The sequence below is a fragment of the Eublepharis macularius genome, chromosome 2, assembly GCF_028583425.1.
Source record: "Eublepharis macularius isolate TG4126 chromosome 2, MPM_Emac_v1.0, whole genome shotgun sequence".
Taxonomy (NCBI): domain Eukaryota; kingdom Metazoa; phylum Chordata; class Lepidosauria; order Squamata; family Eublepharidae; genus Eublepharis; species Eublepharis macularius.
Window position 1 is genome coordinate 114586800 of NC_072791.1, and position 26445 is coordinate 114613244.

Below are 26445 nucleotides of genomic sequence, written 5' to 3' on the forward strand. Positions count from 1 at the left end.
TGAGTGTCATTCCACCAAGTTTAAGTAATGCCTATTATATCATAGTCCCCTTCCTGTATTAGGACTTCAAGTTCCTCCTGCTTGTTTCCCATACTCTGCACATTAATGTAGAGACATCGGAATCTATGAGTTATATGCCCTGAGGCTTTTGTTTCTGTGCTTACCTGTGAGTTAATGCTTCCTAGGATATGTTCCACTCCCTGCAGGTCTTCAGTGTTCCCTTCTCCAGCTATAGGCTTTGAATTTTTGTCTTTTCCCCCACACAGAATTTTGTTTAAATCCCTCCTTATTAGGTTATGAGGAACACTTCTTTTGTCTAAGGTAATTTCATTCGTGCTACATGGTATTAACTTTTTAGTTATATTGTGCAGTGTATATGCTACAGTAAGACTGTACAGCAGGCTTCTTGTGTTCACTGTGTAGTAATCTCAATGGTACTTCCATATACATATCTTTAGGGTTGCAGCTTGTAGCCTCTTGCAAACTGTGTATTTATCCTTGTATAGTTCTATATTATATCTCCCCAAATGTAAAATAATGACAATTTTATTTCTTCTAAATAGTGATAACTTCTTTGTACTTGATAAGCCCTTGAACAGATCTGACACATCATTACTTGTGTTTAATATCACTCATTTTCAGGTAGTTCTAATGTCAGAATATTAATACCATTCCCTGACATCACTTTATATTGAAGACTGTTGAATATAGTGGTGGGGGGGAGGAGTCTGTTTTTTGTTGTTTTGCCTGCTCATGTTGTGGAATATAAGAAATATGTTCAAAGTCTCCTACACTTTGTAATATGTAGTTAATTCCTGAGGAGGAAGAGGAAAGGACTAGCCAAAGTGCTTGTCTGTTTCTGTAATGTGGGCAACATGACAATTTTACATAACATGAAAATCTTGGATACATGCCATGGCTACTAAATGATGGTGAATTGTATGTATAGTGCCCTATGCAACTGCTTGTTTAATTAGGAAGACATACCATGGGGGTTTGAATGAAACATGTATCTAGGGTTGCCAAGCCACAGCTGGCAACCTCTGGGAACAATTAGGGGATGGGGAATGGTGTGGTGGTATCTTGGTGGCATGCTGACATCACGTATGATAAAAACTAGATGTGCCATCATAGGACACACTAGTACTTCCATGTTTCACTTTTGGTTTTCACCAGGAATGATGTCAACACACTAGTACAATGCTGGCGTGTGCTCCCATCCCCCCATTTCCTCCCTCTGGCACGTCAGGTGCCCATGGACAGCAAAAACTGAGACATCTCTCTGGTAACCCTAATGCATCTAGAGAAGCAATACCTAACATGGTGCTCAGGGGAGCCATGATGTCTGATGATTTATTTCCTGGCACCTACTTGCTTCTTGAGGCTTGGGGATAAACTCCAACGGGTCACTACACTTGCTCAAAATTCCAAAACTGCCTATAGACTCAACTATGTTGGAAAAACCCCTGGTCTAAAGAATCTATCAGATGCCTAATAATATTTTAGTAACTTTAGTAATGTGTCAGCAGCTAAATTTTGCAGCTCTACTCTCCCCAACTTCACATATTTACTGAATGGATTTGTGTTTTATTACATTCTACTGAGAAACAAACAAGTCATATAATTTTTTTTAAATGTGATATGTTGATATGCTTGTTGCTTATGAAAATGTGCCTTTCTCATTATTGATGGATGGTGTCTCTGAATCACCACAGGTGTCAATAAAGTACCTATATATTTTTTTAAATCTGTCTCCAAATGGTCCTTATTGAAAAGGTTGCATGGAGTCAGAATACCTATGTGGGTTTTGAATAACTAGCAATAGTTCCTGGTTCTCAGAAATAGTTTCTTACCTAATGAACCCACTTCAGTGTAGGTTCATTAGGAGTCACTGCATTTTGTCTGAGAGCCAGTTTGGTGTAGTGGTTATGAGCAGCAGGACTCTAATCTGGAGAACTGGGTTTGATTCTCCACTTCTCCGCTTCTGACTTCTGACTTCTCCACTTCTTCTGACTTCTGTGTCAGTCACAGCTTCTCAGAGCTCTCTCAGCCCCATCCACCTCACAGGGTGATTGTCATGGGGATATTAATGACACACTTTGTTGTTGTTGTTGTTATTAAACACTGACTGTGATTTGGAAAAGAATTATTAAGCAAATGAAACAGAAGATGCTTCTAAATGAATGTATAACTTTGTATTTCAGTTTTGCTTCTGAATACAAGAAGGCTACTGCTGAGTGACTCCTTGAAACAGAATGTCACAAAAGGTCTCACCCAGGCACTGCGACAAGCTTTCAACCAAAATGTTAATGCTCAAGTAAGCAAGCTGGGTTTATGTTTAATAATCAAGTTAAGAACTCAGGCTGAGAAGAAAAATATTTTTTTTGGTACTGCATGGAATGAGTCACTGGAAATACTTTAACTCACAAACGTGAACAAAGAATCATTTCATGATCTATATGAATACAGATTGCATATGAATGCAGATTGCATTACTACCTGGGCAGCTGGGGACAGTTCTTGGAATCATATTACATTTGATCTCTCTAATGGGTTATTCTGTTAGAGCTGGTTTAAAAGACATGTTTAGAATTAAATTTGTATATTGATAATTTGGCTCCGTAGCGACCCAACTGTGTAATTTTTCCTGCTTTGGGTATAATGTAGAATGTTGATAAACCTTTTTTTCCCATTTCCATCCTACCAGTATAAGGTTGGCTACTGAATATTTAAAAAGCATGTAGAATTATATTGTAACTGTAAGAGAATTAATTTTAACCAGGTCATTTTAGCTGTATTGGTTAAGTGTTTAAAGGCAATGTAATCTTATCCTGTTTTGAGATGGGATGGAAATTGTTGTTAGATGAACCAAAGGTCCTATAAATGTTTATTCAGTTTAAGCCCCATAGAGTTCAAAGGGATGTAACTGCTAAGTGTGCATAGGAGTGCAGCTTAAATGTAGCAGTTCATTTGAGAACGAATACATTGTTAAATGGGAATATTTTATACTGTCACCACAACTGAATGTCTGAAAGAATGATTTCTGTGTTTGTGGTTTAACTTCCTTGGGGGGACTCTACCTTTTTATAATTAGGGTTTTGTGGCTTTTGCTTGAGTTTTTGGAATGCTAATGGGATGTCTTGGTTTGTAAAAACCTAAAGCTGTATATTGAGTTATGACTTGAGAGCTCATAGTATTTCTTTTAGTCATTTGCAGTCAGATTCCTGTCTTGGAAGATAATGGTGCTATGCTGCTTCTATGAGCCAGGAAGGAAAATGACTTTTGATATAAATTTCCTTGCCATTGTTACATTTATAGGCAGTCTAGGGTAGGAACTATTAGCCTGCTCAGACTGAAAAATCTGGGTGTTCAGTAGAGATTATAGTCTGGCTCATTGGAAAATGCTGTACTTTTGAATAGAAAATGTAGCAATGATTCAAATGGGCATGGAATCTTAAGGTATTTTTGCCTGCCACCTTTTAGGAGATATGTAATGGCAGCAAGCCCATGAAACATCTGAAATTAGGGAACTGAGTACATCTTTGTACTGAACTCAGTTTTTAAAAAATCTGTTTAGGATGGTTCAAATACTCCAGATAGAACAATAAAAGAGCTGCCCTTGCTGTTCAGCCGTCTGCTTCTTTACCTGTCATGTTCGTTTCTTTGCTGCAAGAAAAGAACTTTGGTAAAAGAGAATGGGGTGGGAAGAAGCACTTGAATCATTAACTTCATTGAATCTTAACTTCATGGAACTAAGGATTAGCTGGAATATTGATGGAATAGATCTCTAGAGCCTGCAGCTTCTACCTAAACTAAACTAAACTAAACTAAACTAAACTAAACTAAACTAAACTAAACTAAACTAAACTAAAAAGACAGCTCCTGGGAAATTTAAGAAGATTCTGAATTAAGTTCTGATGCAAGCAACTAAGTTTGTATTGTAGATGTGGAAGAAAATAATGGAGGACAGACAAAATTATTATATTCAGGCTACATTCAATTAATAATTTAGATCACTGTAGCTGAAAAAGAAGAAAGAAGCATGCAAAACAATTTCTTGGGTGGTTGTTGTGGGTTTTCCGGGCTGTATTGCCGTGGTCTTGGCATTGTAGTTCCTGACGTTTCGCCAGCGGCTGTGGCTGGCATCTTCAGAGGTGTAGCACCAAAAGACAGAGATCTGAGAGATCTCTCTGAGAGATCTCTGTCTTTTGGTGCTACACCTCTGAAGATGCCAGCCACAGCCGCTGGCGAAACGTCAGGAACTACAATGCCAAGACCACGGCAATACAGCCCGGAAAACCCACAACAACCATCGTTCTCCGGCCGTGAAAGCCTTCGACAATACAATTTCTTGGGTGCTACAAATATTCTAGTTATAGATGCACAGACTCATGCTAGCACTTGAGTAACTTTATTCAAGCTCCAGTAATGTCTCAGAACTCTAGTGGAGTGAACATTCCCAAAATATTTAAACTTTCACAACAAACAATCAACAGTATGTAGGAAAACCCTGGTCAATTGCCATGATGGTGGGAATGAGGTTAAGAGCCAAACTATACAAGACAAATTACATGCGTATGACATGTGAATGCACTTACATGAGTTTCCCCGTTGCTTTCCTGTTCACTTGCACACTGTGGCCACACTGCACTTGATCCCATGCTCAGATTGGCACGTGTTTCTTCCCCATTCCTCCCAAACAAGAGATGGTATACCATGATGCACCTTCTCGCAAGCTCCAGCCTTCCTCTGCAGCTTTTCTGAGAGGTAGACTTGTTTATACAATTGGACGTATTGGGAAAAAAACGCGCCTGGTTCCCTGGGTGGGGCTGAAAATGGGTTCCACACCTTCGCTGAGATCTTGCAGCTTGGCCCACCAGGAAGGGGGAGCATCTATGCAAAGGGGGAGTGGGCAATCCCCTCTTCAGAAGCCACGGCAGCATTTCTTGTTGTCAGTCAGAATAAACTCTTTCCTGCCTGTTTGTCCCCAGCCACCTCCAATCTCAATTATCATCTATGGGGAAAACTATGGGGACTATCCAGGGGGATGGGCGTTCTATTTTGCAAAATTTTCAGGGGACCTACTGCTAACTGTCCTCTAAATACCCCCCCCCCCAAAGTCTCTGGGAGATTGGACCTTGAGGAGCCATTTTAGCCCCCCCCCAAAGAAACTGCCATTAGCCACCTCATTTTTTTATTATTGTGGAGAGAAAATGAGAGCAAGTGGGGAAACCCATCGATCATGCCTTTCCTGGGGTTCAGTCTCCCTGAAACTTGGGGGGGGGGGTCTTTAGAGGACAGTGAGGAGTAGGTCTTGCAAATTTGGAGAATTTTGCTTGCAAAATGCCACCCCAGCCCCCGAGATAGCTTCCCTAGTTTTCCCCACAGGGAATAATGGAGATTGGAGGTGGCTGGGGGCACCCTCTTTTGGGGCACATAAAGTGGCCCTCCAAAGTCCAATCTTCATGAATCTCGGGGAGTCTTTAGAGAACAGCTAGAAGTAGGTCCCCAGCAAATTTGGTACAATTTGGTCCTAAAATCCCCCCCCCCAGATCCCCGGAAAGCCGCAAATCACATTTCCCATTGAAAATAATGGCCAAATTTTACCCAATTTGCTCTTTATTGCCGAGCCAAACTGGAGAACAAGTACCCCCCACCCCATCCTTTTCAGGTTCATGTATCAGGCATGTTTCTGAACTTTTGCTTAGATGCTCAATCATGTTGCCACAATCTTTTCCCCCACATCCTCTTTATCCCAACTGAAGACGCTGCATGGAGAGGAGGAGGAGGAAGTTACAGGGGGAGGAGGGTGCAAGAAGAAGGAGTAGGGAGGCGGCAGCGTCAACTAGAAAACGGGAGAATTTAAAACATGCCATATTAAAAGCACACACACCAGTCCACCATGGCTTTTGCAGCTTTCTAAAAATTGTATATAAAGAGAGAAGAGACTCACAGGAGCCACTATTCAAAACCCATTTGAATATATAATCACAGTCAAATATATTAATGCATTTACTACTCAATGTTATTGATCACAGTTCAATGTTATTGATCACAGTCAAATATATTAATGCATTTACTACTCAATATTAAAAAGCATATATGAGCTATTCAATAAAGTTAGTCCAGGGTTTCCATCGTGTATATATGTGTGTTCTTTGGCCACGAGGAACAGCAGAGTCTTCACAAAGTCTTCTCAAACGAAAAATTACCAGGTATGGAACAGGTTCCAAAGCAAATTAGAAATTAGCCACGCCCAATCTGGGGCCGGCTAAACTCAGATTTCGTCCCCTTCTTCAGGGGCGTGGTTCCTAACTGTAATGAAAAATTAATTTTGTGTTACATTCAATGGTAACCCCACTTCAGTGGTTTATACAGTATCCATAAGTAAATGTATTACAAAACAGCAATGTAGGGTTTCCTCTACCACCTCACGTGCTTCTTGATGTGGAATGATCTTCTTCCAACTGAATATTCTCAATCTTTTTAATAAAGTCCCGTGTGTTAAAAAGATTGAGAATATTCAGTTGGAAGAAGATACTATGTTCCTAACAATGGATGTTAATTCCCTTTATACCATCATTCCACATCAAGAAGCACGTGAGGTGGTAGAGGAAACCCTTGGAAACCTAACAGAACACTACTTTCCATCACCGTTTCTATTACAACTACTTGACTTGGTATTGGAGAAAAATTATTTTTGTTTTGAAGAAAAAAATTTTTTCCAGAAGAAAGGTGTAGCCATGGGATCTTCTGTGGCACCATGTATTGCAAACCTGTTTATGGCCCGTTGGAAGAGAACATTCATTTTAAATGACACTAATCCCTTTAGGAACAACATTTGCTTCTTTTGTAGATACCTTGACGATTTATACTTTTTATTTAAGGGAGAAGCCCAAATACAGGATTTTTGTGATTGGCTCAATAATCAGGATCCAAATGTTAAGTTCACCTGGCGTTCTGACTACTTTGGAATTAATTTTCTTGATGTTGTTATGTTTAGAGACTCCAGTAATAAGATAAAAGTTAGAACATACATGAAGGAAACGGACCGGAATTCTTATCTGGAATTTAGCTCATTCCATCCTCGACATTTGAGAGAAAACATCCCCTACGGTCAATTTTTACATATTAAACGGAACTCCACCACAACCATGGATTTTGATAGGGACAGCAAAAAATTGGGACAAGCCTTCCTGAACAGGAATTATCCACCTCAAATTATTTCTAATGCATTAATTCGAGCTAAAGCTAAAGACCGAGCTGAACTTTTTCAAACCTGTTCAGGACAGTTGGATTCAGGCATCCGATGGGCTTTGGATTATACACCTCTAACGAACCAAATTAAGAGAATCGTTAACCGACACTGGCACTTGATCCAAGATATTGAAGGCTGTGAAAAAAGACCTCTCTGCGGATTTCGCAGATCAAAAAGCCTAAGGGATGTCCTGATACATGCTAAAATGCGATCTGCCCCACAGCAATCATCATTACCTGTTGGTAATTATAAATGTGGACGTTGTAGCATATGTAAGCTAATGCAGGAGGGAAGGGAAATTTCAGTCAAGGATCGGAGGATACCAATCAAACATTTTGCATCATGTTATACATCATGGGTGATATACCTGATAGAATGCCCTTGCAGTCTGGTTTATGTTGGTTGCACAGTAAGACCATTAAAAACAAGGATATCAGAACACATCTCTAGGATTAGACATAAAGTGCTGGAGGCACCAATAGTTTCCCATTTTCTTGAATATCATCATGAGGAAACCTCCTTTAAAGTTTTGGTACTGGAAGTTTTAATGAAGGGTCAGCTAAATCAAAACAACTTATTAAAAAGGGAGGCATATTGGATTGTGACTCTACAGTCAATTAGACCTTATGGCCTTAACACTGAGTTATTGTTAAACTGTTTTCTCTAATGAGATACTCTACTTTAAAGTAAGTTAAACACACAGTGGATGTTATTTAAACTCAGTATGGCCAATTAGATGACGCGCAGGAGAAGATACAACTGCTGCCGTCCAGGTGCTGGGGAAAAATAAGTGTCTTTGCTAATTGAAATTGAATAATAGTGAATGGAACAGGTCTGTCTTTTACAATGTAGTGTAAATTTATTTGGTTGTGATGCCTTGTCATGGGTTTATGGATTTAAAAAAAAGGACTTTTGGCATTCTGTAACACTGTATAAAAGACCTACATTGCTGTTTTGTAATACATTTACTTATGGATACTGTATAAACCACTAAAGTGGGGTTACCATTGAATGTAACACAAAATTAATTTTTCATTACAGTTAGGAACCACGCCCCTGAAGAAGGGGACGAAATCTGAGTTTAGCCGGCCCCAGATTGGGCGTGGCTAATTTCTAATTTGCTTTGGAACCTGTTCCATACCTGGTAATTTTTCGTTTGAGAAGACTTTGTGAAGACTCTGCTGTTCCTCGTGGCCAAAGAACACACATATATACACGATGGAAACCCTGGACTAACTTTATTGAATAGCTCATATATGCTTTTTAATATTGAGTAGTAAATGCATTAATATATTTGACTGTGATCAATAACATTGAACTGTGATCAATAACATTGAGTAGTAAATGCATTAATATATTTGACTGTGATTATATATTCAAATGGGTTTTGAATAGTGGCTCCTGTGAGTCTCTTCTCTCTTTATATACAGTTTTGAACAGGAGCAGCCTCTTGCTTTCTAAAAATTGGCATTAGAATATTATTATACTGATATATTGTTGTAAGAGTAAAAGGTTCTCTGAATTACCTATTTTATTTTTAAAAAATAAGCCTATTGCCCCTTCCCTTGCAAATATGTATCTTTTTCCTTATATCTCCACAAGGTAAGAAGCTAGAGACTTACTTTTTTAAAAATGAAAGCTGAGAACTTAGAAAACTTACTACATCTGTTGCTACAATGGTATATTGATAGAATGATATTCTAAAAAAATTTTTTTAAACCCCTAGTGGAAGGGGGATGGCAGCTGCAGGGACAGGGGTTGGGGAAAATGGCTGCCATATGAGCTAGAGAATTTGAATTTTCCCACCCACACAGCAGCTATCCAGGTTTTACTGTGATCTTTCTCAAAATGTAGGAGGAAAGCAGGTTTGAGAAAGATTGAAGAAAAGCTGTGGAAACTCCTGGAGGTGCTGTGGGGAAACAGGAAGGAGAAAAACGCTTTCTAAAAGCATCGAACTTGGGCCAGATAATCCTAAAGAAATGGCTTTAGAGATGAAACGGAGGAAATGACTTTTATTTATATAGTAGCAGCAGGTTTTAGTTTGCAAGGACTAGGGTTGCCAGGTCCAGGTTGGGAAATTCCTGGAGATTTGGGGGCAGGGCCTGGAAAGGGTGGGGTTTGGGGAGGGGCCTCAATGGTGTGTAATGCCATAGAGTTCACCCTTCAAAACAGCCATTTTCTCCAGGGCAACTGATCTCTGTTGCCTGGAGAACAGTTGTAATTCTAGGAGATCTCCAGCTACCACCTGGCAGCCCTAGCAAGGACACAGTAGTTGATGTATCATTCACTAGTATAGCAAATAATGAACATATAAGAAACAAAAAATCTAGGACCCTATCAATATTATCCTTGCACTATGACTTCTTTTAAGAAACGTTTGGAGAGATTTAAAACTGCTTTGTAATATAACTGAGAAGACAGATCACCACAGAGCTCTGGATGATGCTGGTTGTGAGCCAGCATCCAGGCGAGTTGTGACAGATGGGAGCAGAATTTAGTGGTCATAGTTAACAAAAGGGCAGTAGATTCTTTTGATTTTGTGCTTGTTGTTTAACAAGTCTAATAACAAATGTTATTAACAAGTCTAATAACAAATAAATCAGTTTTCTAAGAGAATTGCTCACAGATTTATTGTAAAGAAGGATTTGCCCTGAAATAGTTTGGAAATAATTTCAATAAATATTGATGGCCTGGGGAACCAGTGGAACATCTGATGCATTTGTTTGCTTTTTGAATCAAGACTTCGTTACAAGAGTAAAATTTTATATGCTCGTATTGAATGAGGTGACATAGCCAATTGCCATTCATGTTGCTTTCTAGAAGCTCCTTTCCACAGAATATTAAGTACACTGAGTTAAGTGTTTTTAATCTTGAGGAATTCAGATGAATGCTATTTTCCGTGGATTTTTTTTCCAGGTTGAAATTTTGGAACAATCAAACAACGTGACAGTTGGTTACTATGTAACTCAAGAGAGACTGGTTTTTATACCTGCTGTGGTTATCGAAATGCTAATTGCTTATGGAGTTAGTAATGCCACTTCGGATATTAAACAACACATGCCAAATCTTCATTCTGTTGCTGTATTAGCCTTGCCATGGGACACAATACCAGCCTACCACTTTCAGCTAAAAACAGGCAAGTCACAATCAAGCATATGTGAGGAATTATGACTATTGTCTTCATGGCCATTAATTCTGGTGTTAAGAAATTGAAATTAAACATTAGGATACCACTAAGTGATTTTTAAAAAAGCAACTCAATTACTTTTTAATCACTTTGTAATATCCTAATGTCCAGGGGAAATATTATATGGGTCCAATGTAGTTAAAATAATATTTGACTCCTTAGCAAAATATATAAATCTGAGGGTTATTTTCTATTCCTTGATATCAAGGGAATTATTCAGAATCTTCTGTTGCTGTGATCTCCCCTTCTTCTCAGTCATCTCAGTAAGGCTTAAGAAGAATATATTCCCAGCTAACCATGACCAATATTATAGTCCAAAATATGCAGGTAAAATGGTTAAATATTAGCTTTCCTAGACCAGTTAATTAGGGTTCAGTCTTCAGTCATTAGCTTTCCTAGACCAGTTGATTAGGGTTCAGTCTTCCTATTTTTTGGGATTGTTGAATTTAGGCAATCACATTATCTTTATCTGCACAGAAGAGCAGGAGAAGAGGTAAAAGTCTCTATCTGATGTCTCTAGATCCAGTGCCAGGAGGCAACATTAGGTGAAGAACTTGGTCTTTATGCCCTGTTGTGGGCGGCCCACCAGAATTCCTGGCTGGCCACTGTTTGAGACAGGATGCTGGATTAGATGGACCACTGGTCTGATCCAGCAGGGCTTTTCTTATGTTCTAATGTATGGAAAAGATCTTATTAAATGTCATGCTCTCTCATGTTTGATTTGTACAATGGATCATCATATACTATTAAGGAAGAAATACTAGGCAGAAGTTATGAAGGCAAACCCCCCACAAATTACTTAATTATAATATTTCACAAGAAATGGGAATTCCTGACCCAAAGAGGTGCTGGAATTTCTACAGCTTACTGTGGTTAATGAAGTAAAGGGTGACTTAAAGGCCACAGTCCTCCTAGCGCCACATATACAGCCTCCTTCTCTCTTTGAGCAGGAGCTCCCTATTTCCAGGGCAACTGCCATAAGGGGTGAAGGGTAGCCACATATCTATAAATATGAGTTTGAGAACAATTGCACTCCGTTTGTATGTAAGTATGTGCCTTGTATTTATTGGGTACTGTCCGTGCTTTGAGGTGTTCATCAAGAAAGGTGTATGTACACAAGTCTTCTTGCCTCATAAAAATATGCATTGCTGTCAGGGATGATGAAGGTCCTTTATATATGAAAATCTTTATACAAGATGCTCAGGTACAATTCCATTTGGTTTTCTGCATAATCTCTCATAATTTTAGTTAAACTTTGACCTAAAAGGGCATTAAAAGTGGTTTTTTTTGTCTTCAATAGTTTTATATTATTAGTAAACACCTATTCAAAAAGCAAATATTGTATTGGATTATCAGTTATGTGTTCTTATGCTGTGTTTGTAAGATTTACTTAGAAAAGGGAAATTATGATTAAAACAATCACTAAACATATTTTCTATTCTTCTTCTAGAGCTGCAGTTTGTGAGTCAGTCAGACAACATACAGTCATGCCGATTTGTTCAGACCATGGAACAAAGACTGCAGAAAGCATTTCTGGATGCTGAAAGAAAAGTCTTGAACACCAGCAACAAGTTAACTGTTCAGGTAAAAGTATTTAACTTTATCAGGTACTTGCTAATTCTTTTCAGTACTTGGCAATATGAAATTGGTATTTTTAACAAGCTCATGATTCTTATGATAAGGGGAGAAGAAACCACTCCATCCAGGCATTTTTTGTGATAGCCCCCTGATTATGGAATGGCCGTCTTTGCATAAAAAACACTGAAATGTCTCATCTGCATAAATTAAATTTTGTTTTAACTATAAATAGTTCTTGTATAGCATGTTGGTTCTGTAAACAAGTGAAAGAAGGTAGATTTTTCTTACTGAGGTTAGTATTTAAAAAAACAGATTTTAAATGCTGAACAGCACAACAATAAAATGTAAGCAAATACATTGGATTCAAACCAAGTTCTAGCATATTTAGATGTGATTCCCTTGAGCTGTGTAAAGGAGCTGTGGAGGTATATCTGTTTAACAAGGATGGCATAGTCTTATGCATGATGTCCAGACCCTTTGGATCCTCTGACCTTGTGCTGATCTGCCATGTTTATTGGGTTAACTCTTTGATGCCCTGTTTTCCCAGAAGAGTCTCCAATGGTCAGTGTATGTGAATAATGGAGAACAGGGCAAGTTGCCTATTTCTACCAACACAGCTGCCTCCCACTCCCAAACCTCTCCTTTATGTTAAGTTGTGTGAACTGAGCAATAGCTTCTTCTTACTAGCTTTTATTTTAAGGGTGAAGTGGGAAAGAAGTGATGGTCTTTGACCAGTCAAGAAAGTAGTCTGTATATAAATGTTCCCTCCAAAAAGGTCAAGAAAATGAACTGTTTCCCCCCAGGATCAAATAGGTTTTGCACTCAGCTCTTTTGGGGTCATGTGCAGAAATAGGAGTGTAGAACAGATTCTGAAGGTGAACCTTTAGCCTTCTGGAAAGTGTGTACTGGAAGGATTAGATTTGTGAGAAACCTTTTAGAGATTGGCCATCAAGTATGGATGTGCTCACTCTTGTCTTTCTGTGAAGATGTACTTGACTATTTAAAAAATTTCTTTTCAGTTTTTAAAAGTTTTATTTATTTGTACAAAGCAAAAAAAATGAAAGAAACAAGTTCTATATATAAAGTTCTATAAAAGATCTTCAGGTATGTAAAAATAAGTATATGCAGTTGTTGCCTATATGTGGTACATTCAAATATTGATACGTTTAGAAGATCCTCAATCCAATGAGTTCCAGGAAGTGGGCTTTTGTTTTTCTAATGCTGTAGTATAAGTCTTTTAGTTACTGTAAGGGCATGGAGCTTTGTTTGTCTGAGTACGTCAGATGTACACTAGATCAAGCTATACACACTAGATCGAGCACAAAAAGGCTTAGCAGGGACTTGGAGAACAAATTGATTTCAAATGCTGATACATGTATGGATATTTATATTATTTTAAATTTATTTTATTTATTTTATATCCCACCTTTCTTTCTAATGGGGACCCAAAGCAGCTTACATAGTTATCCTCACAACAACTCCGTGAAATAGATTCAGCTGATAGTGCGTGATTTAACCAGACTTACCCTGCAAGCTATGGCAGAGTAGGGATTTGAACAAGGGTCTCCGAGATCCTTGCCCGACACTCTAGCCACTACACCATGCTGGCTGTTCCAGCAAGGGTGGAGTAATGGACTAAATATTGTGAAGCAAAGAAGTCATCATTACTCAATGGACTAGTAATGACTTCTTTGCATCACAATAGATTTAACAGCTGTCCACTCAGTCTATTTTGTTTCCTAATAATATATAGTTTACTAGGCACGGGCAAGGTGTATTTTTATTTATGTGTAGGGTCTGATACATTTTCAGGCACTTTTCCAGATGATGGTAACAATCATGGAGAACAATAATTACTGCTGTTTTGCTTTTTTTATGAACATAATAAAAGATGGAGGCCTTGTCTGCCCTAAATATTTGCTGCAGGTCAGTGCAACCAGAATGTACATGCATTAGACCTGTACAATCTGCTGTGCAAGTGTCTGGAAATCTGTGTGGGCATGGTATTGCCTTGTTGAAAATGGCACTAGTTTGAAGACAGGCACAGCTCCCCACTTCAACTTACTGCACTTCAGAAACTTGTGTTGATGGAAATGCTCTCCATGACACTTTGTGATTCACCTGTGCATGAAACATGTTGTATCCTGTTTTTTAAAAAAACCTCATGTGCATTCCCTCTTCCGTTTCTTTCTCATCTCTACTCAGGATAAAAGTTGTAGCTGAAGGGATCACAGTTGCTTGTACTTTGTATACTAGTACACTTGAAAATTTGATACACAAACTTTGTTGACAGGATGTAACAGTAAAAGTAAGTGGGATCACAGTGTGCTGAATGCTTAGTTCTCACATTAAAAGGGAGACAAGCCCAGTACAGTGATGGAAATCCCAGTATAATGGTGAACACCTTCAGACATTCCAAATACTGGTGTTTCACAGACGTAAGGTGACAATGTGGTTTTAAAAAAATGGACCACTTAACATAAAAATGCTGCTGAATCAGACCAGGGGTCCCTCACATCCAGTATTCTCCACAATGGCTAACATCATGCTCCTGGGCAAGCTCACAAGCAGTAAATGAAACCCTACTGCTGCCCTCCATCAACTGGTATTCATAGGGAGATTCCCTCTGAATACAGAAGTTTGAACTAGCCATAATGATTCTATATACCTATCCTCCGTTAATTTGTTTAGTTCACTTTCAGTGATATCCTAAACAGAGTTACTCCAGTCTAAGCCCATTGATTTCAATTAGCTTAGACTGGAGTAATTCTACTTAGGATTTCACTGTTTGAAACCCAGCTAAGCCAGGAGCTATTATTACATCTTTTGGCAGTAAATGCCATAAGTTACTTATGTGTTTTATGAAGAAGTGCTTCCTTTTGTCTGTCCTGAATTGACCATCAGGTTCACAGGTAGTTAGACCCAGAGTTCTGGTGTTATAGGAGAGGGAATCCCTACCCAACTTCGTTACACCTTGCATAATTATATAAACATCTGTCATGTCCTTTGTCTTTCAAGTATATTTCCTTTGAATTAAAAAGTTCCAAGCACTTTACTGTTTCATTGTAGGGAATGTTCTCTAATTCCTTGATGAGTTTGGTTGCCCCTTTCTACATATTTTTGAGCTCTATGATATTCTTCTTTAAGAACAGATGGAGCTATAAGCAAACCAATGTATCCTTAATGCTGATCTATGGAAGAGTTTTCTATTCTCCTGGTTTGAAGGGCAAGGTCAAGAATGAGGAAGGCTCCTTTTCCCAGTAAATCCCTATATTTAGCACGGTATAGCCCACACATGTCCTGTGCCATACAGCCATGTAGATTGGTCGAAACCAGTGTGGAATGAGACACCCCACAGATCTGGACTGTGTGAATTCTGTGCTGAAGCAGTATCTCCCAGTTTTTGAAATTAAAGGGGTCTGGGAAGGAGGCCCCTCCAGTTCTTAAGGCAGGAACATTATTTTCCTTCTGTAGTAAAGCTGGATGTTCTAACAAAGGAGTTATAATACCCACGAGCATGTGCATTTTACAAAGACAGCATGATTAACATCTTCTTCATTGTCTTTTGTGTGAATGTAATAATATATGCAAAGAAGTAATAGTTCTAAATGATGCTACTCATAGTTTCTTTGCTTTCATTTTGTTTTAGATTTTGAACACATCTAATGTTTCTCAGGCTGTCACTCTGTTTTATGTGGTGAGAAATGAAACCACAGTCCTAAATGGCACTGTATCAAGCCATCTGCTTAATCATCTTTCAGCAGAACTGGTGGGATTCTATCTTACTTACCCACCTCTGACTATTGCTGAAGGTAAGCCTTCAAGAGGGTAGAATTCTTTGTATTCTTTCAATTTGCTAGTTCCTAGGGGTTGGGGATAGAAAAACATTCCCATTGTTATCTATGCACTGGAATTCTTCTTTTCTTCCACTATTTCTCCCACATAAGAAATGGGTCCTCCATCCATCTATCCAACTATTAGCCTTTTCCTAGAAGAGGCTCATACCTGGATAAAAATCCATATTTTACAATGCACCTAAGAAGGAAAGTAGAAAATAACTCATACATATGAGGGCTTCCAATATATAAAATGAAATTTGAAAGCATTTCACAAACATCTGTCTTTTCCAAATTAAAGAGGGTGAGTGGGAATTGTGCCAGTTAGGGTTACTAGCCTGCCACCCAGGGCAGGGAAATCTTCACCCCCATCTGCTATGCCTGGCCCTGTTTACCTAGACCAGTGTGTGGGTGGGTGGGGGGTATGCGTATGTGTATGCTCCCACGCTCCCCTATCATGCCAGAAAATGATGTCATTTTCTGTTGCAACAAGGAACACAGGATTGCGTGTGAGGAGTAAGTAGTAAGTACATCATTATCCCCTGCCTACCCAGCCCCCTGCTCCCTGCTTTGGCCCCTGGGGCAAGCCTAATGCAAGTGGCCAAGATTTTTTTAAAGCAGTTAACAATTTTTTTTAAAAAAATCTAGGATAGGATCTGAAATACTGTCATGGTGAGATACTGGGTTTTAAATTAAAAGCCTTTATGTGCTTTCACAATTGTGATATGTGGAAAGTGAAGAAAGTGAAGAAAGCCCAGCTGTTGTGAAAATAAATTGATCTATGTATACATGGAATATTGGGAAAGGGAAATTGAGCTGAATTTTACATTTTTAATACTTCCTTTGACCAAATAAAATGCCTCAGGCAAGTTAATTAAAATCAGGGAAGCACACAAATAATTCCACACACATCGTGGATCTTCTGTTTTCAACTTTCATATTAATACTCCAGATAGATACACTGTATATAGAAATCTATTTTAGAACTTTTTGAAAGTTTCAGGAACATTTTTTGAGAGAGAGCATGGGTATGAGGTAGTGTGTTCAAAGCAAAAAGTTGAACGTTCTTAAAGGACTGGGGACACAGTTTATGAAAATGTGAATTTTCTCTCATCACTAGTCATCACAATGATGTTTAAGTGTTCTGGTCAGGTTTCAGCTTTGAATCACAAACTCCATTAAACTGAGACGATCAAAGAACATAAGCATTCTGGATGGGGGGGGGAATGGCATGCAAATGTCACAGCTGACCATCTTCCACAATGTCAATCCAGAAAGTATCAGTGAAAAACTTGCAGTCAACTTAGCTATGTATGTGGTGGAGGATTGGAAGTTGAGTGAGTAAACTGGTTCATAATTTCCTTCTCCAAAGGGCTAACAACTAAGCATAAAAATGATTTGGAGTAACAAAGAAAGGTGGGCAAATAGCTTGACAGAATAAAAAAGATACCAAGGACTGCTTTACATACTATGATTTTAATGTGCATCTCCCCTTTTAAGCAATATTCTGTGAAAATGTGATAGGTGTCCAAGACGCATTAACATCTCCTTGCACTGTAAGTCAGAAGAGATGAAACAGTGAGAGCCATGGTATTTTGAATGGTTTTATAAAGCGAAGTTGTAGCTCACTCTTGTTCCAATGCAGATTAGAGCCAGATGAGGGGAAATGATACTTACTTATTCTAGTCCCACATAGGTTTTGCCAATTGAAACCTTCTGCCATGCTACTATTAAGTGTAGAAGCAAAGAAAAGATTGGCAAAAGACAACTGCTTTTTCCCATTCCAGGTTTAATACCAGTACAGGGAAGGAGGGTTTTATAAGCCATATAATGCAGAGTTGGACTGGTTAAAATTTTTTGTTGCGTGGCCTGATCCATAGTGGAGCTGTCTGCGGTTAACACTTAGCTTTAAAAATTGCTGGGGAAGTTCAGTCACAGATACCCAGTGTCTTACATAGTTAACCAGTGTTCTGTGGTAAAGGAAGGTTGAGTACAAGCCAAGTAGCACTCTTCAAGGCCCCACAGGCAATTATTATTTTGACTTGTATTTATAATAATCTCCTACATCCTACATTCTTATAGAGACTTTCATGTATAGAGCTGCTGAGAAATCACCTTTAGAAAAGTAGCCATTCATGATCCTAATTTGAGCCCCTTACCCTTGCTGATGTTGACCAAAAATACTCCTTTGAAGTTCTTGTGTGGGTTACTGAAAGTCAGTCTATTCCTTAGTAATCAAACAGCTCCTTAGACCAACCAGAACAACAGCTTGCGACAAATATAAATCCAGAGTTTTCTGCCCTTAATTTCTAATTTTTTTAAACAGTCTGATCTGTTTATAAACAATAGTTTGACTTGTAAATTGTGCCCTGTAATAATAGTTATAAGAGGATGGGCTGTTTTTTAGTCAGTACTAAATTGGAAACATTATCTGCAGCCAATCTACAAGTGTAAGGAAAGTATTCTAACTAAAGCATGATATGAATGACATGTGCCCTGGTGCTGAAAAGTATGATTATCTCATACTGCTAGACATTGTAGCCTCCCCAACATATGGAATAACATGTAGTCATGCTTCCTCTTAATTCTGGAACAACCATAGGCACCTGCTCCATGTTATGGCTGCCACTGGAGACTCACAGTGTGAAGCACCCTTGTACAAATTATGGGCTGGGACGATCAAGGTTTGGGTGCTTTTGATGAGCTCCTCATGGCAACAGCATGTATTGGAGCATTTCTATGCAGCTTTCCAAAGAGGGACTCAAAGCAGCTTACAGAAAATTCCAAATCCATTTAAACCAGGGGTCCAACTTTTCTGAGCATGTGGACACCTTTGGAATTAATTTAATTATTTATGTTATTTATATTCTTGTCTTTCTCACTGAAGCTCAGAGTGAGTTATACAGGTAAGTCAAACACAATTGACAGGATGAGACATCTAATAAAAGAAGCAGTAAGGTTTGGATTGCAGTTATCTGAAAATGAAGCTAAAACAAGGTTTAAGCATTAACATGGCATGTTAAGTGATGCAGAAATTACATTGCAGCATCATCCTTACAGCAACAGGCACTATACACAGCATTAGAACCCATAATCCCTATAAACCTTTAACAAAGCCATTTTCTGAAACATTTTGTTATGGTACTTCCCTAATTACCTGTGTAAAAAGCCATTCTGAATAATTCAGTTTTGCATAGTTTGCAGAAAGCCAGGAGAGTGGGAGCTTTCCTGACCTCTTCAAGTAGGTCATTCCACAAGGTGGGGGCAACAGAGAATGCATGTGAATGGGCAGTTGTTCATTTTGTTCTCATTCATTTTGTTCCCTGTTTGTACCCATTCCAATTTACTCACATCCTTTTTGAAGCGAGACCTCCAGAACTGTGCACAATAATCCAAGTAGCACCTGACCAATGCAATATAAAGTGAGACAATGACATCCTGTTATGTCTTTGTTGATACACCCCAAGATTGCATTCACCTTTTTTGCTGCTGCATCACACTGACTTGTCATATTTAATGTCCCATTCACCATATCCCACACACACAGCTACCTGGAAGTGTATCCCCCATCCAGCATACATGCTTTGCGTTTTTGTTAACCAGGTGTGGAACCCAACTCTTATCCTTGTTAAAGCACATCTTATTCAAATCTTCCCACTTTTCCAGTGTGCAGATCTCAATGAATTCTATCTCTATCTTCAAGGGTGTTTGCTACTCCTCCCAGTTTGGTATAATCTGCAAATTTAATGAGTAATCCCTTCACACCCTCATCCAGATCATTTATAAAAATCTTGAAAAACACTGGACCCAGAACTGAGACCTGTGACATTCCACTGGACACCTTTCTCCAGTCAGACATGATGCCGTTGACAACTAATCTTGGGGTGCAGTTATCCAGCCAGTTCCCTATCTATCTAATCATCCTAGAGTCCAGTCCACAGTTCTCCAGTTTACCTGTCAGAACATGATGAGGAATCTTTTCAAAAGCTTTACTAAAATCCAGATAAGCTACGTCAAAAGCATCCCTGAGATCCAATAAGCCTGTCACATGGTCATAGAAGGAGATGGGGTTGGTCTGGTATGATCTGTTGGGGGAAAATCCATGCTGACTTCCCTGTATCACTATGTTGTCCATCAGATGTTTGCAGAGTGATGCCTTTAATATCTGTTCCAGTATCTTCCCAGGGACAGAAGTCAGACTGATTTGCCTGTAGTTCCCTGAATCATCCCTTTTCACTTTCTTGAAGATTGGGATAACATTAGTCCTCCCCCAGTCTTCCGGCACATCACCTGTCCTCCAAGAAGCCTGGAAGATGATTGACAAAGGGCCTGCAAGCTTTTTGGAAAGTTCTTTAAACACTCTCATGTGCACCCCATCTGGCCCAGGAGATTTGTACACACCCAGTGCTGCAAAGTGCTTCTCCACAACTATTCTGCCCATGTCAACCAGCAACTGCGATGCCATGCTTTGTCTACTACCATCTCTAGGTGAGCCTGTTCTCTCTTTCGGGGAGAAAACTGAGGCAAAATAGGCATTGGCCCTTTCTGCCTTCTCTTTGTCATCTGTCAGAGTTTCTCAATTTTCACCCAGCAATGCTGGTATCACCCCCTTTACCTTCTGTTTGCTCCTCATATATCTGAAGAATGTCTTTTTGTTGTGGCAACACCCCCTGGCCAGTCTCAGCTTATCTGAGCTTCAGCATCTCTGATGGCTGCCCTGCAGTACCTAGCTACCCCTAGATACTATTCTTTGGATGCATTTCCTTCCCTCCATTTCTTGGGCATCTCCTTTGTTTTCCTGAGTTCATCACAGAGCTCTCTGTTCATCCACATTAGCTTCTTAGATCCTCTACTGCATTTTTGTCTTACTGAAATGGTGATGGCTTGAGCTTGCAAGAGTTCTTCTTTTAGGAGAGCTCACCCATCACTCGCTCCTTTCCTTTTCAACATTCTTGTACGTGGAATAACTCTCATGATATTTCTAAGTTTACTAAAGTTTGCCCTACTAAAATCAGTTTGCTGTAGCAGCGGGACTCTAATCTAGAGAACCGGGTTTGATTCCTCACTCCTCCTCTTGAAGCCAGCTGGGTGACCTTGGGTCAGTCACAGCTTCTAGGAGCTCTCTCAGCCCTACCCACCTCAGAGGGTGATTGTTGTGGGGATAATAATAACATACTTTGTAAATCGCTCTGAGTGGGTATTAACTTGTCCTGAAGGGTGATATATAAATCAAATATTATTATTATGTTATTATATACGCGTTTGTCCGCAAACTCCCTTGGTACTGTGCAGCAAAAGGAGTTCTAGGAAAATATGATCACTTCTCCCTAAGGTTCCCAGCACATTTACCCCATCAACCAACTTGCTCTTGTTAGTTAATATCACATCCAGTATGGCCAAGCCCCTCGTCACTTCCTCCACCATTTGAGAAAGGAAGTTGTTGGCCAAGCATGTCAGGAAGTTGCATGGCATTGGTCTTGTAGCAGAGTTGGTCTCCTAGCACACATCAGAGAACTTGAAGTCTCCCATAACTACAAGATCATGTTTCTTGGAGCCAGTTTGGTGTAGTGGTTAAGAGCTGCAGGACTCTAATCTGGAGAACTGGGTTTGATTTCTCTCAGCCCTACATACCTCACAGGGTGATTGCCATGAGGATAATAATAACACACTTTGTAAACTGCTCTGAGTTATCTTGAAGGGCGGTAAATAAATAAATATAGATGTTCTGATCAGGCATCTATATTTTGATAACTTAGGGCTGTTTTGAATTTTTTTCAGGATTGGTTTTCAAGCCAAATGAACTAGCTTTTTTATTTTATCGTGTGTATCTCTTCCAAGGAAAAAGAATGTTTATTTTTAAATTGTTTGGCACCAATTTTATTTTTGGTTGTCAGCCATAAGATTAATAGTACAATGAATTGTCTAGGGTGTAGGTGGACAGGAATAGTGCTGCTGTTGTTGGAACCAGAACCACCGAACTTGCAGCTGCTTTTTCTGTCTCAGTGTTCAAGAACGAGTTCTATAAGTAAGATCATGAGGGTCTCCACAGATAATCAGTCCTCATGTGCTAAGCAAATGTCTTTTTTAAAAATAATGTTTGATATCACTGTACTTCAAATTATACTAGTCAGTGCCTTCAGTTAGGCACCACACCAAGTAGTAAGGCATGAGTCATTGAGCAGAAGGACTGGGTAGTGAACAGAAATGAAGGAAACTAATGTTTTTAATATTCTCAGAAATATAACATGGGAAAAGAGAAGAAAAGTAGAAATTAAAGAATGCAAGAGAAATTCCTAAATAGTCCTAGTATTAAGGCAATCTTCTTCCAAGGATTATTTGGAATAATACCATTAGACACTGTTCTGTTATAAGGCTGCTTTAGTTCTTGAGGAATTTTTTTTTGCATTGTTGTTATGCTGTTTGACAAACTTGCAGGACGTACAATGCTTATGTTTTTACTTCTGTAAATTTTGCCTAGAAAAATTGTCCGAGGTCTATTAACATGGTACTGTAAGAGTTCTAATTCATCAGGTAAATACTGAAAGTATTTTCCAAATACATCACCTCCAGACCCACCCACAAATAAAATAAAGTTTGGTAATTAAATTTATTGTAGAAAGTACAGTACTAACGGTCAGTTTCAAATATTAGTGATCTCCCTAATAAAACCACAAAGAATAAACTTGGGCTCCATATCTTCTCTTGACCCCATGGAACTCTATAGAGCCAGTTTGGTGTAGTGGTTAAAAGCATAGGACTCTAATCTGGAGAGCCGAGTTTGATTCCCCACTCCTCCACTTGAAGCCAGCTGGGTGACCTTGGGCGAGTCACAGTTCTCTGGAGCTCTCTCAGCCCCACCCACCTCAGAGGGTGATTGTTGTGGGGTAATAATTACATACTTTGTAAACCGCTCTGAGTGGGCATTAAGTTGTCCTGAAGGGCGGTATATAAATCAAATGTTGTTGTTGTTGTTGTTGTTATTATAGGAATTAGACTTCTGTCTCTGTACTTTGCACACATTACTTTAAATGTGAGAATTCAGAAGAACAAATAACTTGTACTTCTCAGTCCAGTAACTTTAAGTAACACCTGAGTCTTTCTTACTTCTCATATCTGCTAGTCAAAAACTAGTTAATATTTCAGAGACTCAATGACTCCTCATGTTGTACCAGGAAAGAGAGAATCCATACAAGTAACAGATAAAGGTTAAGTTCAAATTCCTTCTCAGGCATTGTTACTGTGTATTCCTGAACAAATCAGTGGGCCATTTAGAAACTTCATATCCGTGTGTGGGAAGAAGAATAATATATGCAGAGTCCACACACATAAAAAGCACTGTGTTTAGGACTAAAAATTATATGAGGGCCATTAATTGTGAGATTTAGGTCTATCCACATTAGATTCTATGTAGCAGAGACCATGCAGTTGAGCAATAATTAATCAAACCCCAAACTGAATATGCTCTATTTCTTTAATATCATATAACTAATCTGAATTGAAAAATTAACAATATTATAAAATATTCAGATATAACTGTTGTATTGGCTCCTGGCTGACTTGTTCAGACTAGAATTTGAAAAATTCAGAGGAAAAGAAAAAGGAGGGCATTACTCAGCAGGTACATTAGCACATGAACATATATCAGTCTGAGTTAAAGACAGATATTGTCATCACTGTTTGTGGTGATAGATTCAAACTGGTATTTTCAGTAGATGCTTTGTGGGCTCACTGGATTTGTCTGAGGCATTTGATTTGATTATATTCTAGCTTAGTTTCTTCTGTTTGTTTGCTCTTTTTTCTTGGGTTACGCCTGCAGGCCACATGAGTAAACATTTTGTTTGCATATACTGAAATTTGGGCAGGCAGCACTGCAGATTGGCAAAGTGTGAGTGGAAGAAAATGCCCTTCTCACCAGTGATAGGCAGTCTGCTGCTAGCCAAAGCAGTTTTTGTGATTGCATATCCTAGCCTGTAGGCAGGTAGTACGACTGACTGACAGAGGCAAAGGCTCCCACTCCTGGCAATAGCCAGCATCTGCTGTAACATCTTGGAATGTTTGCATTCAAAAGCACAGGGAGACATATGCACAAAATAGAACCGAACGAAATGAGACACAAGGTCAATGATTAGTATGTTTCCAATGATTCTCAGTCATAGTTTTAGACATTTAAATAGGTTGGGAAATTAAGTATTATGGAATAACTTTTTTTCTTTTTTATTTCAAAGCTTTGGAATACCCAAACCTTGATATTTCAGAAACAACTAGAGACTACTGGGTGGTTACAGGTAAATATTTGCACTTTTAAGGAAATGAAATTCCATGATCTTATTTTTCACTCATCTTGGCCCATGGGAACAGGTCTTACTGACCCCTGTCCTATTGGTATAATTTGAATTTCCCCCAGTTGTTTATTTTGTTAGTTGATTGTTCAGTGGCTCATGGATAATGTGTTATTTGAACTGTTATTTCTCTGCATATTCATCTCTGTTTCCTTGGTTTGTCTGTTCCTGTACAGGGTCTTTCCCTTTCTGTGCTTTATGTATTTTTCTAAAATGGTGCTCTATGGATACATAAAACTTATGATGTGGTGAAACCCTGGGATCATGTAATTCTGTTGGGGATCCCCTAATTACTGTAGATCACATAAAGTCAGTTATCACATAGGAAGAAGTTGTGAATGTCTAAAAAATAACAATGTGAATTTTAATGTTTTAGTGTAAGTTTCTTTTTAGTATTTCGAGGTCATAGAAAACCTTGCATTGAAGAGCTGACTGTTGGAATTTGTTTTCTAAGGCACATCTCCCTGATAATGCCTGAAAATCTAATATTGGTAGAACATAATTTAAGAATAAAGCTGCTTTGAAATTGGGAAGGGACGTTCTGGTGAAAAAGGAAGGTATTAGAAATACCTGAAGGAAGTAGTTGTGTTGATATTAGCTGAGCAGGAAAAAAGTAGTATGCACAACCAGAACCGGGGCAGAGTGTCCTTAAAAATATAATTTTGTAGCTGTAACATTGAAAATCTCTCTGCAAAATTAGTGGGAACATCTGGGTCCTTTAACAAAAGGCATGTTAATTGCCATTTCTATCCTTTAAGATGTTTAATAAAGGGGGAAAATATGTAATCAAGGTATGGCAAAATTCATGTGTATGTGTACCACTGGCACTTATTTTCTAGTAGTTCAGATATGTATATCAGCAGATAATGTCTATATTTACAAACTCATAATTCTGAGTTCATTAGAAAGTATGAATCAGCAGGTGGGAAGGATATCTCAATCTTTGCCTCACAGTGCTTCTCCCAGCCAACAACAGAAACCAACTTTGTTGGAACAGAAAAAAAATGGCAGAGGAGAAAGGGGTTAAAATTCTCTTTTCACTGTCCGTAATTCATTTATTAGAACTTTCATTCTACTTACAGGTAGTTCCTCTCTAATCAGTTGATTTATTAATAAACAAAGAAGCGTTCAAGCCTAAAGCTGGCTTTTCTTGGTGTTTATCTTGTGTTGTGCAAACATAGGAACTGTTGCAGTTCTTGTGGTTAAAACTCAAAGATTAAAGCTGCTGGTTGCTGGAGGGTTTTATTTTACTTTTATTCAGACTTATGGTTGAGGCAATTTTTATATTAGGATCAAGGTTTATTGGAAATGGAAATCCAAGCTTCTTGGCTTTGCAGAAGTTGCTCTACTTGGAAAATTTTAACAAAAGTGTAGTGACAGTTTGAAGACCAAGCTTTTGTGAGTCAGAGGTAGACATGGGCACAAACATCATTACAAATGGAAAAAACCCATGAACAGCCCTTTCATCTGTTCACAAACAAGCCATTCGTGAGGCCCCATTCTAAATGAACAAGTGGTCATTGCAAGCCTCGTTGGTTGCCTTCGTCAGCCGTTCATCTAGCCAGACAGTCTGGCGCCTTTCAATCAGTTCCCCTGGCAACGGAGGCAGGGACTGAATTCTGTCTGAACTCCTTCTGGCTTTCCTTCTGGCTTTAACCCTTCAAAGTATTTCCAGCAGAGAGTCCCGTTTTTGCCACTGTGAAGAGAAAATGACAGCAAAGGTAGGGGGACCCATGGATCATGCCTTTCCCGGGGTGCAATCTTTCTGAAACTTGGGCGGTCTTTGGAGGACAGTGAGTACTATGACCCCTGAAAATTTGGTGGGTATTGGACATTGGGAGGGTCAGTTTGTAACCCCTCAAAGTAGCTCCCAGCAGAGTCCCATTTTTGCCACTGTGAAGAAAAAATGACAACAAAGGGGGAGACCCATGCATCATGCCTTTCCTGGGGTGCAATCTCTCTGAAACTTGGGGGGGGGTCCTTCAGAGGAGGACTGTGCCCCCTGAAAATGTGGTGTGTATTGGACATTTGGAAGGTCAGTTTGTAACCCCTCGAAGTAGCTGCCTTCCAACAGGCAGTCCCGTTTTTCCACTGTGAAGAGAAAATGACAGCAAAGGTGGGGGGACCCATGGCCTTTCCCGGGGTGCAATATCTCTGAAACTTGGGGGGTCTTCGGAGGACAGTGAGTACTATTCCCCCTGCAAATTTGGTGGGTATTGGACATTGGTAGGGTCAGTTTGTAACCCC

At 39.1% G+C, this 26445-nt stretch overlaps 1 protein-coding gene across 1 annotated transcript in view; it reads left to right on the forward strand.

Annotated features, from left to right (window-relative positions):
* The window catches only part of KIAA1549L (KIAA1549 like), a 242499-nt gene that overhangs the window by 99080 nt on the left and 116974 nt on the right, over positions 1-26445 (forward strand). The window contains exons 4-8 of the mRNA XM_054972418.1: positions 2205-2317; positions 10175-10394; positions 11896-12029; positions 15673-15835; positions 24085-24144. Coding sequence (XP_054828393.1) covers positions 2205-2317; positions 10175-10394; positions 11896-12029; positions 15673-15835; positions 24085-24144 — 690 coding nt within the window. The remainder of the gene's footprint in view (positions 1-2204; positions 2318-10174; positions 10395-11895; positions 12030-15672; positions 15836-24084; positions 24145-26445) is intronic.